The sequence below is a fragment of the Phoca vitulina genome, unplaced genomic scaffold (genome assembly GCF_004348235.1).
Source record: "Phoca vitulina isolate PV1807 unplaced genomic scaffold, GSC_HSeal_1.0 scaffold6, whole genome shotgun sequence".
Taxonomy (NCBI): Eukaryota; Metazoa; Chordata; class Mammalia; order Carnivora; family Phocidae; genus Phoca; species Phoca vitulina.
Window position 1 is genome coordinate 69,304,810 of NW_022589709.1, and position 18,335 is coordinate 69,323,144.

General features: G+C 44.5%; 1 protein-coding gene across 7 annotated transcripts in view; it reads left to right on the plus strand.

Moving 5' to 3' along the window:
- Positions 1-18,335, plus strand: part of PPP2R2B (protein phosphatase 2 regulatory subunit Bbeta) — a 445,379-nt gene that overhangs the window by 416,763 nt on the left and 10,281 nt on the right. For all 7 annotated transcript variants that reach the window (XM_032404428.1, XM_032404431.1, XM_032404429.1 and 4 more), the window contains one exon: positions 16,318-16,487. In XM_032404428.1, the coding sequence (XP_032260319.1) occupies positions 16,318-16,487 (170 nt within the window). The remainder of the gene's footprint in view (positions 1-16,317; positions 16,488-18,335) is intronic.

Consider the following 18,335-nt stretch of genomic DNA (forward strand, 5'->3'; position numbering starts at 1 on the left):
GAGCTCCAGGAACATTGAAGACCCGGGTCTGACCGTCCGTGGGTTAGGAACAATGTTTTCCTGTAGGAAGCTGTGCTGGGAACACAGGCCTTGTGCCAGAGCCGTGAGCACACAGTGAAGCGATAACCAGCCTACACCAGGTCCCTCTCCATACGGTGCTTGGCCCATGTCCAGATGGGCCCTCCTACTCAGCCTTGAACCCCTGACTTCGCTCTGCAAGGAGATTATTGTCAGCAGGGAGCCGCTCCTCTCTCCCTTTCCGTGTTTATGCCTCTCATTGCAGTGATTATGTATCCAGCCTGGAAAATGGTGACATCTTGGGAGTGCGGGCCTGGCTTCTGTGGTACCATGACAACCAGCAGCCCAGCAATCACCCCTAATAACGACCACAGGCTCACAGTCCCTTCCACTTGGGCAGAGGCTCCCCAGGGAGCTCAAGCTTCTCCTGGAGCAGCTGCACAAATTTTGAGAGAGAGAGAGAGAGAAATCAGGGAGACGAGAAGTCTCTAACCTGTCATGTACAGAGTGGGCCCAGGGACCTGAGGACGCTGTTGTCATGTTCCGGCAGCCTGGTGGCGACAGAACGTACTCTTCCGCAGCAGGAGGCATAAGGACCCACGGATGCCTTTGCTACTCACCCACCTTACAGAGAGATGTTATACTGGAGGGAAAGACCAAATATGAGCACTTGTGAAGCCGGGCCTCAGTGTTACCAGATTACTTCATGAGGCTCCTGTTGAGACCCCCACTGCCAAGCCATCGTGTCGTCCGGACAGGCACCGCTTCCCTTCCCTGCTGCAGGCCCGAGACAGTGTGCTCCGAAATCTCCAATCAGCATCTTTCCAGAATGACGGTTCTCAGAAAGGCACCAGCCCCGCTTGGCTATTTATAAGTGATTATTCCTCCCCAAGGAAGAACAAACAGGCCCTAATTAATACACTTGTCTGTGGATGTTAGCCCAAATTCAGCCTTTGGGTTGGCAGGTACTCCCTCCGCCGAACACAGGTTCCCGCTTCCCCTCTCTTTAGATCACAGGTTCCAACTGAGGCTCCTTCATGATAAATGTCTAACCCCAGAGCTAATGAGGCTCTAAGATTCTGTCCTCACTCAGGGAGCACATGGTCCCGGTCTCTCCAAGCCCCCCAATTCCTCAGCTGGGAGACGGAGCTCATTCTCACCCGGGACAGTGCTTGGCAGGTACCATGTGCTGCCGGCACTCCTGCCCCCCTTCCGTGGAGCCTGCCCCCTGCACTAGGATTGCTTAGCTCCTTGTGAGTTCTCAACAAATACCTATGTTCTTTAATAAAAGAGGGAGGATGGCCAAATGAACCAGTTAGAGGACGGAAAAGATATAGAGGGCTGAGGTGGTGAAAGAAGGCTTCTTGGAAAAGAACAGGAGGCAGAGAAACACGGGAGCAGAGAGAGGTGGTGTTCTGGACTGAATGTGTCCCTTCAGAATTCGCATATTGAAATCCTACCCCCCAGTGTGATGGTATTCGAAGGTGAGGCCCTTAGCAGGCAGTTGCATCATGAAGATAGAACCCACATGCATGGGATTCACGCCCAGATTAAAGAGGCCTCCACCCTCTCCATCACATGGATACAAGACACTGGCCATCTGCAACCCAGAGCCTGATCCTGTTGGCACCTTACTCTCAAATTTGCAGCCTCTAAAACCGCGCACAGTTTCTGTTGTCGATAAGCCACCCATCTATTCTCTTCTGCAGTAGCAGCCCCAACTACATCAGGAAGGCATGAGCATGCATCAGGGGCTAGCACGCACTAAGTGCCCCATAAACACTGGTCATCATTATTACAGCATGTGAACCACACGTCACAGACGACAGCCCATACGGCTGACAGATGAATTGCATTTGCCCACACACTAAAATGTTTTAATTGGTTCCTAACAATGAAACATCTGGATTTCTCAGAAAAACTTAGACTTTACAAATGAGACCATCTGGCTCTGCTGGACCCACATTCCTGCATGGCAGCGATCAGCTGGAGCTGAGTGGAAACCGCCCCCCGTATCGGTTGTGGTCACAGAAGTTTGCCACAGTCCCCGCCACTCCCTGTTGTGAGTCCACGCCTGCTTTGTCTGACTCACAGTGCGCCTGGCCGCTACCGGCGGGAGCTCTCGGACCCTGGTGCAAATGATGAGAAGGCCAGTGAGGCCACAAGGCAGTATGGGAGCAGAAGAGAAGGGGGCAGTAACACCACAGTGCCGACCTCAGGCCTGATATGGAGGGCCCCGATGGCGGGCTGAGGAGGCGGCACTGGTGGCTGTTGGGCATGGGGAGTCAGGGGAGGTGTCTTTGCAGGGAATTGGCATTGCTTTGGAAAGAGTTACCCAGCACTCAGCAGGATCACAGGTAGCCTCATGTTCTGCTCCATCCTCCTGGTGTCTGGGCCCCCCGGCTGGCTCTATTTGCAGCTGCTCTGTCCTGGTTCCTCTGGACCATGTCAGCTCACTTTTGTGACCCCCACACCTGTCCCAGTGCCTTATACCTAGCGGCCCTCAGCGCACGTGGGTTGAAGAGTGTGTAGGCGTCCTACCTGCTTTTCTCCCTTTTGATTCTTAAAATGATATCTGCATTTTAAAGATAAGGAATCTGAATCTCAGAAATTTACGGAAACTTGAAAAAGACAATCCAGCCTGGAAGTGGCGGGCCACGGATTCTAGCCCGAGTGTGCCCGACTCCGAAGTCCATCAGCCTCTCCGGTACCAGCCTCACACATGTACCTGAGGAAAAGCACGTTTGCTGTTACTGAGCCACGATCTCATCCTCCAGGCTTTCCACAGAGTGTCTGCGCCAACAGCCGTCCTCCGATCCTACTGTCCCCCTGAAACGTGCTTACTCCTGCTGACTGCCCTGTCTAGCAGAGGAGGCACCCCTCCCATCCCCTGACCATCGTCATCAGGGGTCAGCAAACTATGGTCTCCAGGCCAAATCTGGCTCACCACCTGTTTTTGCACAACTCTAGTGAGGAATGAGGATTTGGCATTTTTAAACAGTCAAGCGAAGAGGAACCATACTGTCTCATGACCTGTAAAAATTAGATGAAACTGAAATTTCAGTATCCACGAAGAGCGCTTGATGGGAATACGTGGTCACCTGCGCTGCTTTCACACTATGATAGCTGCAACAGAGACCAAACGGCCCTTAAGGCCTAAAATTCTTGCTACCTGGCTCTTTACACGGGAGGTTTGCTGACCTCTGATCTATCTAGTGCTTATTGATCCCTCAAGCTTAAGCCTGTGACTCAGCCTTCCCCGATCACACCAGCCAGTTCAGACCCCACCCGCCTGTCCCATCATGTCTCCTCCCTCTGAGCTGTAGTCCATTTTTTCCTTTCTGGAAAAAAAAAAAAAAAAGGTTTTGACTCATTATTTCTTAACTTTGAATGATTGTTTATTAAAAGATCTGTTTGTGAAATATCATATATGCTGACCTATTTTGAAAAGTTATATAAAAGTCAGGGACCAATGTAATCCCTTCTAGATTTATCGCTTACTCTCCGTGATGCTGTGCATTGTGTTGCCGAGGTATTCACTGCTGAACAGTTATTTGTAGAATTAATGAAGGGCTGTATGAAAAGCAAATCGCTAAGGGTGAGTCACTGGGCATCACTCTTTCCCAGTGCAGAATCCTCTGAGTCTTAATCTGATCTCAGTCTTAATACAATCTCAGATCTCTGCTATTCTGCAGCCCGTGTCTGGGGACTGTGTCATGAGGCCCATGATAGTAGAGTAGCCACTAATTAAATCTTACACTTCTCTCGCTGTCCTCAGCTGGAGGAAGGCCAGCATGATCAGTCCGTGGGAGTTCTTACCCTCCCTGGGAAAATTACTGGCCGTTTCTCTCATTGGGCAGAATTACTGGATGTGGCTTCTGTATAGTTAAAATTACTGGCTGCATCTCAATTGCCGAGCCTTTTCTCTCCAGGGGCAAAACTGTTGCCTGCATCTCTCTGAAGGAAGATTGCCATCTGCCTCGCTCTGTAGTTGTGTCCCCATTATGGGGAGATTGTCAGCCACGTCTCCAAACAGAAAAGCGTGCCAGCTATACTTCTCTGCAGAAGAAATGTCAGCAGAAGTGAGCAATTTAAAACCCCGGGCGTGATTCTGAGTCTGTGCCTTTCTCATCATGAACCAACCCTCACATCCGCCTGTCTTCTTTCCTTTATTCTCCCTCTCCTCTGCCTGAGTCATCCGAGCCAGGGCGGCGGTGACGTCGCTCAGCACCCAGTCACCACCCCTTGTCCCGGGGAAGGTGCATTCCAAGGGATGGTCCAGGGACAAGCTATTGCGTGTCTGCGTGCCAGTCCACTTAGAAGACATAGAAGTCCATTTCACAACCGGTAGGTCTTCCGACCTGATCCCGGTGGGAAAACACATGAGGCTTTTGGGTTCCTCTCACACCACGCTTGTCTAAAGCAGCACACTCTTCCCTGTTATTCTGGGTCCAGGCACTATGCCAAGTGCTCAACACGAAAGATCTATCTCATCTCCCCTCCAAGGTGGATAGTACTCCTCTTATCTCCATTTGGCAGCTAAGGAAAATGAAGCTAGGAAGGAGGCAAGCCACTTTTCCAAGGCTTCATAACTTAGAAGCAACAGAGCTGGAGTTCAGCCTAGGCCCGCTGAGCTTGGAACCACCGGTCCTCTTAGCCACGGCACCGTGGACGGGAGTTCCAGGGCAGCGTCCAGCCTGAGGTCCAGCGAAAGGAGCCACACGTAGGAACAGCCTGTACAGACTCTGGGTTCCCTCCAGCCTCTCTTCTCCCGGCCCCAGAGCCCACAGGGCACCCCGCATGCTTCCCGCCGCCGCCTTCTGTCCTGATTGTAATGCGGTGGTTTTAGCTGTCAGCTTCTCCCAAGTCAGCAGTTTTCTTCTGAATTCTTCCTCAGTCTCATTACTTCACCTCTTTCCCAGGATTCCGATCCCGACTTCAGTTACCCTGTGGTGTGAGTTCTCTCAGCGCTGTCAGGCTCCATGAAGGAGAATACGCTTAGTTCCACGCAGACTGGAACTGTCTGTCTGGAACTGTTCCTGTGTGCACATGTTATAACACAAAACTCTTTCTGCGTGGGATACCGCGTGTAGCCTCTACAACTTTTGCCTATAGTGTTGTAACCCCAGGTATTCTGGGGAACTCTGTACTAGAGAAACAATGGGCCGCAAGTGATGTGTCAAAAACAAAACTACAGTGAAATAGTGGGGAGGGAGATGGTGTGATCCAGTAAGATCTGAAGGCAGGACAAAAGCAGTTGCTTCTCAACCAGGGCAAGTCATGCCCCCCAGGGCACAGTTGGCATTTTCTGAAGCCATTTTAGACTGTCCCATCTGGGGCTTGGGGACTTAATGGGCACAGGCCAGGATGTTGCTAAACATTTTACAGTGCCCCGACAACAAAGAGTGATCCGCCCCAAAATTCAGTAGTGCAAAAAGTAAGAAATCTGGTTCCCTAAAGAATAATAAATTTTTTCTGCCTACAGGACTTCTCAGCAGCTTTAATAGGCATTGTCAACTCCCAAAATTGAGTAGGAGTTTCCCAAGCTCTTTTGACCTCAGATTCCAGTATCCCTGACATATTCTTGAGTGTTCTGCTGAAGTCACCTCGGGAAGGCTAGCTGAGAGTACGGGGCTTTGGTAGAAGAAAATTAAAAGACAAGACCACTGGAATTCACCGATCTTACGATCTGAGAGGTGGGAGGCACCTGGTAGACAATCCTGCCTCCTTCATACGACAGACAAGAAAGCAGATCCAGAGAGCCGATGGTGGTCCAGCCATTGAAATGAGAGGCAGATCAGAGGTTAAAAGCATAGGCTAGCAACAGACCAAGTTAAAATCCTTGCTCTGCCTCCTAGGAGCAGTAGAACCCATGCCTGAGTTGACTGACTAGACCAATTTGTCCAAAAGGGAAATACTGAGTAAGTTAATATATGCAAAGCCCACAGTGTAATTGTTCAACAGATAGTAGGTATTACTAGGAGCCACTAATTTTTGTCCAGCCTGGATTCCAACATAGCATCGGTGACTCCCAGGCTGATTGTCTTTCCAGTATCCCAGGATGGGCACAGAAGTGGGCACTCACAGGTACATCTAGAACATTAGGGAGCCCACTTTGATTCAGTTGTTTAAACAGAGAAATGACAGTGACAGAGCAAGGGAAGGCCTGGTTGTGGAGACAGTGTAACAAGGAGGAAGACAGAGGGTCCTTTGAAAGCCCACGTCTACTGTTCACTAACTATATGAGCCTGAGCAAGCTACTCAGCCTCGCTTGGTCTGTCTCATCTCTAAGTAAGGACAGTGAGAGTACCTTCCGGATAAGTGTGAGCATAAATGGATCGTGTGTGCAAAGCATGAGGACCAAACAATCATAGCTATCATTACGGCTGTTAGTGATGTCACTGGGGTCTCTGAGACACAAGCTCCCTGTTGGCAAACCTGACGCGTCCCCACTGCCGCCGTCTGGGCTGTTAGGATTCCCATCCAGAGTCCTTCCTCACAAAGGAAGCAAAGCTTGTCTTCTGTCTGTCAAAGGTCTCTTCTTTTCTCCTCCTGATGGCTTTATTTTCTAGAAGTTGGTTGGAAACCATGTAGGTCAGCAGGATTTTTAATGCTAAGCCAAGCGTCTCCAAGAGAAATACCCTTAGTACAGGGCCTGGCATGTGTCCATCCAAAAAAAAAAAAAAAAAATACTTTGTTCTAGGTCATGTTCTAGGTCATGTACTAAGTGTTCTGCGTGTGTGTGCATATGCGTGTAAAAGACACTTAAATAGCTGATGACCGTTCAGGCTGAATTAGTGAAAACCTTGAATTACAGATGACTTCCTATGGAATGTATTTATTCATACTTTTCAAGGAATTGAAACAAATTCAAGGTGAATAGAGCATTGCTTAGATAGGTTCCTTTCAGGACCTACTGAATTAATAAGTATTATTTTCCTGTAAAAATTAAAATGGCTTGTCAATATTCATTCATCTAACATATTTAGTGAGCATGTCCTGTGTATCAGGGGATAGAGCAGGGCAAAACAAAAACCCCTCCCCTCATAGAGCTTGCATCTTAGGAGACACAAAATATATTAAAAGCTATTGCATATAAACTGAAGGAGAGGGGCAGTGGGAGGAAAGGTTGTCTGGCTGCTGACAGGCCCCAGGGATTAGAATCCAGGGGTGAGAGATGGCCTGAGGGTCCGGGCTTATTGTGATATGAGGGTCTTGGATCATACAATGTCCTGAGGTCCCCAACCTATGCTTGCTGATGATGGTGTAAGGCTTGGACTCATGAGCCCTTGGTGTCGAAACTGTGCTCCTTAAGTGTTTGAAATGGGTTGATTCTTTTGAGGACTTCGGCTGTATAAAAAGGATAGGGTGGGAGCATTCACCATTAAGCCCTTCCACTCACTGCCATCTAACTAATACACAATGAAAAATATTTAGTGTGATAACCAGGGGGGAAAGAGCCTTTCAGCTTTGTGATTCTGTGATTCCATGTAGACTCTATCCTGGTTAACTTTTCACAGCTACACAAATGAGGTCTTGGACATGAAACAGGCAGAATTGCATCATGGTTAAGAACAAGGACTTCAAAGTCAGGTGGATCTGAATGCAAAATGCAGCTCTCCCTCAGTCGAGCTGTGTTGACCTCAGGTTACAAAACCTCTCCGTGCCTTCGTATTTCACATCTGTGAGATGAAGAATCATCGTTCCTGTGTGAGAAGATTAGTGTAAGGATTAAATGAGATTAAACATGTAAAGCACAGGGCCTGGAACATAGCAAGCTTCCCATAAACAGGAATTGTCAATACTGTGAAATGTTGCTGCTGAATGAATGATATTAAAACTTGGATATGCATAGACATGGAATAAGCTGCAAAGTGCTGTGATGGCCAGCGCGTTGTCTGTAACCCGTAACCAGTATAACCTGCCCTCTTGGGTCATACACAGTAATTAGTGGTGGGCTGATGGGAGAATTGTCTTCTTTCATTTCCCCCTGTCATTTTTGGGCTTTACAAGGTTGCTACACTAGCATCCCAATATGCCACGTATATGGAGAACAGATTGCTAGGTATAACCTTGTAAACATTCTTTATGTCATTGAAATAGCCCACAACTTCTATAGTCCTCAGTCCCCAAGTCTCAGTCTGGGATAAAATATGATTGGCTGATACAGAACTGGAGCATGCTAATGAGAATAAAATTAGCCCCTGACATTTATTGAGAACCTACAATGTGCCAATGATATGTTCCAAGCAATACTCATCCCCCTTCTGCAGCTGGGAAAACTGAATCTTGGAGTAGGAAATAAAATGTGAACAGCTGGTAAGTGACAGAGGCAGGAACTGATGGACTCCAGAGGGCAGTGTGCTGATCTCTTCCCATTTTTTTTTAAATTTTATTTTATTATGTTATGTTAGTCACCATACAGTACATCACTAGTTTTTGATGTAGTGATCCATGATTCATTGTTTTCGTCTAACACCTAGTGCTCCATGCAGTACGTGCCCTCCTTAATACCCATCACCGGGCTAACCCATCCGCGCACCCCCCTCTGCTCTAAAACCCTCAGTTTGTTTCTTGGAGTCCATAGTCTCTCATGGTTTGTCTCCCCCTCCGATTTCCCCCCTTCATTTTCCCCTTCCTTCTCCTATTGTCCTCCATGCTATTCCTTATGTTCCACAAATAAGTGAAACCATATGGTAATTGACTTTCTCTGCTTGACTTATTTCACTTAGCATAATCTCCTCCAGTCCCATCCATGTTGATGTAAAAGTTGGGTATTCATCCTTTCTGATGGCTGAGTAATATTCCATTGTATATATGGACCACATCTTCTTTATCCATTCATCTGTTGAAGGGCATCTCGGCTCTTCCCACAGTTTGGCTATTGCGGACACTGCTGCTATGAACATTGGGGTGCATATGGCCCTTCTTTTCACTACATCTGTATCTTTGGGGTAAATACCCAGTAGTGCAATTGCTGGGTCATAGGGTATCTCTATTTTTAATTTTTTGAGGCACCTCCACACTGTTTTCCAAAGTGGCTGTACCAACTTGCATTCCCACCAACAGTGTTAGAGGGTTCCCCTTTCTCCACAACCTCTCCAACATTTGTTGTTTCTTGCCTTGTCAATTTTTGTGATTCTAACTGGTGTAAGGTGGTATCTTAGTGTGGTTTTGATTTGAATTTCCCTGATGGCTAATGATGATGAACATTTTTTCATGTGTCTGTTAGCCATTTGTATGTCTTCTTTGGAGAAGTGTCCATTCATGTCTTCTGCCCATTTTTTGACTTGATTAATTGTTTTTTGGGTGTTGAGTTTGAGAAGTTCTTTACAGATCTTGGATACCAGCCCTTTATCTGTAGTGTCATTTGCAAATATCTTCTCCCATTCTGTGGGTTGCCTCATTGTTTTGTTGACTGTTTTCTTTGCTGTGCAGAAGCTTTTTATCTTGATGAAGTCCCAAAAGTTCATTTTTGCTTTTGTTTCACTAGCCTTTGGAGATGTATCTTGAAAGAAGTTGCTGTGGCCGATGTCAAAGAGGTTACTGCCTATGTTCTCTAGGATTTTGATGGATTCCTGTCTCACACTGAGGTCTTTCATCCACTTTGAGTTTATCTTTGTGTATGGTGTTAGAGAATGGTCGAGTTTCATTCTTCTTCATGTGGCTGTCCAATTTTCCCAGCACCATTTATTGAAGAGACTGTCTTTTTTCCATTGCATGTTTTTTCCTGTTTTGTCGAAGATTATTTGACTATAGAGTTGAGGGTCCATATCTGGGTTCTCTATTCTGTTCCATTGGTCTGTATGTCTGTTTTTGTGCCAGTACCATGCTGTCTTGCTGATCACTGCTTTGTAATACAGCTTGAAATCGGGCAACGTGATGCCCCCAGCTTTGTTTTCCTTTTTCAACATTTCCTTGGCGATTCAGGGTCTTTTCTGATTCCATACAAATTTTAGGATTGTTTGTTCCAACACTTCTAAAAATGTCATTGGAATTTTGATCGGGATGGCATTGAAGGTATAGATTGCTTGGGGTAGCATAGACATTTTAACAATGTTTATTCTTCCGATCCATGAACATGGAATATTTTTCCATCTTGTTGTGTCTTCTTCAATTTCTTTCATGAGTGTTTTGTAGTTCCTAGAGTATAGATTCTTTACCTCTTTGGTTAGGCTTATTCTGAGGTATCTTATGGTTTTTGGTGCTATTGTTAATGGAATCATTTCTCTAATTTCTCTTTCTACAGTTGCATTGTTAGTGTATAAGAAAGCAACTGATTTCTGTGCATTGATTTTGTATCCTGCCACATTACTGAATTGCTGGATGAGTTCTAGTAATTTGGGGGTGGAGTCTTTTGGGTTTTCCACATAGAGTATCATGTCATCTGCGAAAAGAGAGAGTTTGACTTCTTCTTTGCCAATCTGAATACCTTTTATTTCTTTTTGTTGTCTGATTGCTGTTGCTGGGACTTCTAGTACTATGTTGAACAATAGTGGAGAGAGGGGGCATCCTTGACGTGTTCCTGATCTTAAGGGAAAGGCTCTCAGCTTTTCCCCATTGAGGATGATATTCACTGTGGGTTTTTCATAGATGGATTTTATGAACTTGAGGAATGTTCCCTCTATCCCTATACTCTGGAGAGTTTTAATCAGGAAAGGATGCTGTATTTTGTCAAACGCTTTTTCTGCATCAATTGAGAGGACCATATGGTTCTTCTCCTTCCTCTTATTAATGTGTTCTATCACATTGATTGATTTGCAAATGTTAAACCACCCTTGCATCCCGAGGATAAATCCCACTTGGTTGTGGTAGATGGTCCTTTTAATGTATTGTTGGATCCTATTAACTAGGATTCTGTTGAGGATTTTGGGATCCATATTCTTCAGGGATATCAGTCTGAAATTCTCCTTTTTGATGGGGTCTTTGCCTGGTTTGGGGATTAAGGTAATGCTGGCCTCATAGAATGAGTCTGGAAGCTTTCCTTCTGTTTCTATTTTTTTAAACAGCTTCAGGAGAATAGGTATTATTTCTCTTTGAATGTTTGGTAGAATTCCCCAGGAAATCCATCAGGCCCTGGACTCTTGTTTTTTGGGAGGTTTTTGATCATTGCTTCAATCTCGTTACTGGTTATTGGCCTATTCAGGTTCTCAATCTCTTCCTGTTTCAGTCTTGGGAGTTTATAGGTTTATAGGTTTCCAGGAAGGCATCCATTTCATCCAGGTTGCTCAGGTTATTGGCATATAGTTGTTGATAATAAATTCTAATAATTGTCTCTATTTCCTTGGTGTTAGTCGTGATCTCTCCCCTTTCATTCATAATTTTATTAATTTGGGTCCTTTCTCTTTTCTTTTGGATAAGTCTGGCCAGTGGTTTATCGATCTTATTAATTCTTTCAAAGAACTTCGTTGATCTGATCTACTGTGTTTCTGGTTTCTAATTCATTGATCTCTGCTCTAATTTTAATTATTTCTCTTCTAATGTGTGGCTTAGGCATCGTTTGTTGCTTTTCCTCTAGTTCTTTAAGGTGTAGAGTTAGTTGGTGAATTCGGGATTTTTCTATTTTTTTGAGTGAGGCTTGGATGGCTATGTATTTCCCCCTTAGGACCGCCTTTGCAGTATCCCATAGGTTTTGGACTGATGTGTTTTCATTCTCATTGGTTTCCATGAATTGTTAAAGTTCTTCTTTGATTTCCTGGTTGACCCAAACATTCTTGAGCAGAGTGGTCTTTAGCTTCCAAGTGTTTGAATTTCTGCCAAATTTTTTCTTGTGATTGAGTTCCAGTTTTAAAGCATTATGGTCTGAGAATATGCAGGGAATAATTTCAATCTTTTGGTATCGGTTAAGACCTGATTTGTGACCCAGTGTGTGGTCTATTCTGGAGAAAGTTCCATGTGTGCTCGAGAAGAATGAGTATTCTGTTGTTTTAGGGTGGAATGTTATGTAAATATCTATGAGGTCCATCTGGTCCAGTGTGTCATTCAAAGCTCTTGTTTCTTTGTTCATTTTCTGCTTAGATGATCTGTCTATTGCTGAAAGTGGAGTATTGAGGTCTCCTACAATTAACGTATTGTTTTCAATATGATTCTTTATTTTGGTTAACAGTTGGCCTATATAGATGGCTGCTCCCATGTTGGCAAAGATATTTACAATTGTTAGATCTTCTTGTTGGATAGAATCCTTTAAGAATGATATAGTGTCCTTCTGTGTCTCTAACTACAGTCTTTAGTTTAAAATCTAATTTGTCTGATATAAGAATTGCTACCCCAGCTTTCTTTTGAGGTCCGTTGGCATGGAAGATGGATCTCCATCCCTTCACTTTCAGTCTGGATGTAATTTTAGGTTCAAATGAGTTTCTTATAGCATATGGATGGGTCCTGTCTTTTTATCCAGTCTGCAACCCTGTGCCATTTTATGGGAGCATTTAGGCTGTTCACGTTGAGAGTGATTATTGAAAGATAGGAATTAATTGTCATCATGTTGCCTGTGAAGACGTTGTTTTTATTGATTGTCCCTGTAAATTTCTGTTGTATATCACTCTTGGGGTCTTTCTCCTTTTATAGAACCCCCCCTTAATATTTCTTGCAGGCCAGCCATGGTCACATATTCTTTCAGTTTCTGCCAGTCTTGGAAGCTCTGCATCTCTCCATCCATTCTAAATGACAGCCTTGCTGGATAAAGTATTCTTGGCTGCATGTTCTTCTCATTTAGTACCCTGAATACATCTTGCCAGGCCTTTCTGGCTTGCCAGGTCTCTGTGGATAGGTCTGACGTTATTCTGATGTTCTTCCCTCTGTACGTAAGGAATCTCTTCCCCCTGACTGCCCTTAAGATGGTTTCCTTGGTTCTAAGATTTGTGAGTTTTACTATTACATGCCGGGGTGTTGGCCTGTTTTCCTTCATCTTAGGAGGGGTCCTCTCTGCCTCTAGGACTCGAATGTTTGTTTCATTCCCCAGATTAGGGAAGTTCTCAAGCTACAATTTGCTCAAATACATCTTCTAGTCCTCTCTCTCTCCCCACCCCCTTGGGATTCCAATAATTCTGACATTGGAACATTTCATGGTGTCACTTATTTCTCTGATTCTATTTTCTTGGATTCTGAGTTGTTTTTTCCTGGCCTCCTCTCTTCCCTTTTTATCTATTAATTGGTCTTCTAGGTCACTAATTCATTCTTCTGCCTCACTAACCCTAGCTGTTAGATTATCTAGATTAGATTGGATCTCATTGATAACATTTTTAAGTTCTGCCAATTCAGCTTTCATTTCTGCCCTTAGAGACTCGTTGCCATTAATTGATTTCTCCATTCTAGCTATTGTCTTCACAATTGCTAGCCTGAATTCCATCTCTGACATCTTGGTTATATCTGAATCCATTTGTAAATCTGTGGCCTATGTCATAGTTTCTGAGTCTTTCCTATTTTGGGGGTTCCTCCTCCTAGTCATTCTGTTGAGGGGTGGTTGAAGGAATGTATAGAGTCCAAATTATTGACCACAACCCAAGCAAGATGCACCCTGTTTTCTAGGGACCTTAGGGTTGCTGGCCTCTTGTTCTCACAGGCTGTCTTCTGGGGGAGGGGCCTGCCTCGCTGTTACTCAGGCAACCCTGTTTGGGCAGAGTTGCTCTGCCCCCTATGGTGGGGGACGGGCTCGGTGAAAACCGGTTTTGGGGGGGCTTTTATTCTCTGGCGGCTTTCCGCATCTCTTCCTAGAGTCAGAGCCCAAGAGAGAGACTGTTTCCAACCCTCTGCCTCAGAGCAGACAGATCAGTCTGTTCTTCAGTGAGCTCTCCAGGCCACACTATCTCTGTTTCTGTCCGTGCTGCTATAAACTGCAGCATCCTGGGTTGTGCGCCCCTCCGCAGTGCTCCCAGTCCTCGCCTCTAGGTAGGGGCTCGTCTCTGCCCTTTGTTCTTCTAAAACTGCCAGCCACCCCCAGTTCGCACACGCTGCCCCGCCACTCCGGGTTTCCATCCAGGGGGCTGCCCTAAAGTCCTTTCCCCGTCGCTACTGGTCTGCGAGTCTGTGCCCCATCCCCAACGCGGGAGGCTGTCACTCACTGGTGGTATAGGATCCCCACGGCCAGGCTCCCTCCTGCTGCTGTTTATCCTCCAATATCTGCCCGCAGAATCACGGCTTCCTGCTTCGTACCTCGAAACCAACTGCCTGGGGTATTCTGTTTGTGGAGATCCAGGTCTATCTGCTTACATCTCAGGCTAATTTCATGGGTGTTCAGAGTGGTCTGGTAGAGCTATCCAGCTCAATTCCAGGGACTGGTTGGGATTTTTAACTGATCCCTTCCCATTTACTGCAGGTGCATCAGGGGGAGATGACCACACCTCAGGGCTCCCACTTGTCTATTGAGTTGTTTGCATGGGGCTTGCCTGGAGTTTGTAAGTCCCCAGCCCTAATGAGAGTCCCTGGAAGAGAAGAGAAACTAATGTGAAAATCTAGTTCTCAATTATGAGGACATCAGTCAGAGTCCAGGGGACTTCCTGAATGCTTGATTAAAGTCCAAGAGGTTTTTCTGTTTCAGTGGGTTTAATTCTCAAGTTCAATTCTGATTGATGAGGGTTTTTTTGTGGTTCTCTTAAATGGTGAAGTAACAATTAGAATTTTGGTTTGGCTCAGAGTTTAATTCAGCAAGGTTTGAAAGACAACTCATTATAGCCTTAGGTTTTCTACATCGAATTAGATACTGACTCTGAGTGTGTTGAGCAGGCAGGAAAGAGAAAGCTCTGGAGGATGTGTTAACTTGCAGACTGGTGTTTTGTTTAGCCTAAAATTGAGTATGGTTCCACTTAACAAGTGTTTGTATCACAATTACCATTGTTATAGGTTAAAAGTAAGTATGGACAAATGCATATAACTCCCCATCAGACATGCTGAGCCCCCAGACGGCAAAGAATTCATTCACTGATCTAGCTTTGGTTCTAATCAAGCAACACATGTTTATTGAACATTTGTATGCAAGACTTTCAGTACAAAGGAAAACCAGAAAGAAGCTGACAATGCTGTTGAGATAAAAACAAATGCAAGGATTGTTAAATCATAATGTGAGAGTACCTGAGGTCCTATTAAACAAGTGGGCCAGACCAAGTGTAGGGGGCTTCCACAAAATGATCATTTAAGGCTAAGAGAGTAGCAGGAGTCCCTCAGAATTTGAGTCAATGAAGGCAGAACAATCAGGCATAGAAATGGGAAAGGTCAAGATATACCTAAGCTATATTCTATACATTCAATTTGAACCAGAGAAGTTCAAAATCAAGGTAGATATAGTACACCAGCTTCTGATGGGATTTGCTGTCCAGCTGAGGAGGTTTGCGTTCATTCCTTTAAGTGGAAATCAGATGAAGCTACTGAGAAGTAGTAAGTGCCTGGATATCAGAACAAATGGACAATATATACAAAAGACATGACTGAGGCTCAGCCAAGTGCCACTATTAAAAACTGTGACCTAGAGATGATATGAAAATCAATCAAGCTTGACCATGAATATTCATAGTAGCCACAAAGTAGAAACCCAGGTGTTTATCAAGTGTTTAAGCAATACACCAAATGTGGTATATCCATACAATGGGTTATTATTCCATAAAAAGGAATGAAGTGCTGATATATACTACAGGATGGATGAACCATGGAGATAGTACTGAGGGAAAGCAGCCAGTCACAGAAAAACTCTATCTCATATAATTCCATTTAGGGGAAATTTCCAGACTAGGCAGTTTCATAGAACAAAAAAACAGATTAGTCATTTCCTAGGGCTGCAGGAGTAGGGAATGAGGAGTAACTACAAATGGGTATAGAATTTGGGGGCAGGGGGCCAGTTGATGAAATAGTTTGAAATTTAGACTGTGGCAATGCTTATACCATTATGTGATTATACTGAAAAAAACCAATGAACTGTAAACTTCAAATGAGCAGATTTTATGGTATGTAATTTTATATCTCAAGAAAGCTATAAACACATTTTTTAAGCATCTCAGATGCTCCCGGTGTTGATAGGAGCAGTGACACACAGAGACCAGGGGAATTCTAAAATAGATACATCAACTCGGAGCTTGGCAAGGCTCTGTGCCAGATCTCTGGATGGTACAGGTCCCATGCGAGTCCTTCCATGAGAAAGAAAATACAGAAACCAGTGACTGCTTTTTCTGCTTCCAGGTTCTTGATCGGTAACGTACTTACATCCTGCAGATTCTACTCCAAGTTAGACTGTTGGCTTTCTAGCTGGCCCAAATGTGGTAGAGTTAGTTGATAAGGATGTACTTATTTTCTCTCATTTTTGCTTCTGTTCTGCAGTTTTTGAAGAGCCTGAAGATCCAAGCAACAGGTCATTTTTCTCTGAAATTATCTCTTCGATTTCGGATGTGAAGTTCAGCCACAGTGGGAGGTATATCATGACCAGAGACTATCTGACCGTTAAAGTTTGGGATCTCAACATGGAAAACCGCCCTATTGAGACTTACCAGGTATGGACCCCCACCCACCCATAGGTACATAAGGCACTTCCTTTGTGGGCCTCCACATCAGCTTCTGCCTGCAAAGGGTTACAGTGCACAAGAGTAAGAGACCGTACATCATCATATCATATATATTCAATAAAATGGTATAGTTTATAAGGGCCATAGGATATTAGACAAGGGTACATAAGGAAGAGCTTGAATTCCATTTAAGCTATATCTACTGAGCATTTAATGTGGGATGGATACTGTAGATAGAAAGGTACACAAGACAGACATGGTCCTGCTCTCCTAGAGCTGATGACTGGTAGAGAAGCCTGATGATGAATAGGGGATTGAGTAGGCAGTGAGGCTAGAGATGGTGCTTGGGAGCACAGACAAGGAGGGTCAGCCTGGTGAGAAGAGACCCAAAGGCTGACCCTTGATTGCCTTGAACTAGCCAGAAGGATAGTGTGTTCATAGATGCTGTGTTCAGAAAGGAGTTATTTGTATATTAAATATAGAACATGGGCAGAAAGAAGAGTCTGGAAATGTAGGCCCTGGTAAAGAAGATTTCATTATTTTGTCTTCAGCCTGAGTACAATGGAAAACCATTAAAAGGTTTTACACTGGAGATGATGGCAATTGGCGCTGGAATGGTGGCATGCAGATAGAGGGAGAGGTAGGAGGAGAGTCTATGAGGTGCACTTGCCAATTCAATGTGGAGGGAAGAAGAGTTAAGAGTGTACAGGTTGTTAGCGTAAGCATTGGCTAAATGGTTGGTAGATTGATGGACAAAGGGAACAAAGGAGAAGGCAGTGTTTAGAATACAATGGCCTTTTTTAGAAGATGGAAGACTAGACTTTGAGGTAGAAAGGATTTGAAGAAGCTTATTTCAGGTACGAGCACAATAGAAGCAAAGATAAAGAGGCAGGGATAAACTAGTCTTTTTTAAAGATATTTTGGTTTAGATTAAAAGAGGTGTGAAAATTTTAGATAGAGGGATTTAACTTACTTACATATTTTTTCTTGAGACAGAATTCAGATACTGTAATATTCACCCTTTCAAAGTCTACATTAGTATATTCACAAAGTTGTGGAACCCTCACCACTCCAATTTCAGAACATTTTCATCACTAACATTCTGATTGTGCTGGGGAGGGGAGATGGGAGGAGATAGAACAGTTAACAAGTTATTGCAACATTCTGGCAAATGCTGATAGTAGCTTAGATGAGGGTGTGAGCAATGGGGGGGACCAGATTCTTAATATAAAATCAACAGGACTTAACAAATTGGATATGTGATGTAAGAGGAAAAGAAGCACCAGGGATCATTCCAAGGTTTTTATCCTGAGCAATTAGGAAAATGGTGGTGCCATTTTATGTAGATGAGGGAATCACGATTTATTTTGGGACATGTAGAGCCAAGTAAACACCCAGAAATTGCAAGTAGACAGCTCAGTTTGAGTTTGGGTATACCTTAGCTTAGAGAAAAGAAGCGGTCAGGACCATGCCCTGGGAACTCGGTGTTTACAGGTTGGGAAGAGGAAAAGTGAGAAGAATGTTCTAGGAGCCAAGTAAAGAGACTATTTCAAGGAGGAGAAATCACCAACTACCCAATGCTGTTGCTGAATCAAGTAGGAAAGGATTGAAAATTGGCCATTGGATTTAGTAATGAGGAGATAGGTGTAGGTGAATGGCATTAATGAAGGTCTGATTGGAGTGGGTTTTGAGAGAGACTGTAAATAGGAGATGTGAGTGTAATGAGTACAGGTAGCTCTTCCAAGAAATTTTAGTCTAAAGGGCAACAGCGAAATGGGGTGGTAGCAGGAATGGGATACAGGCATAAGGAAGTTATCACAGCATGTTTTATGCTGA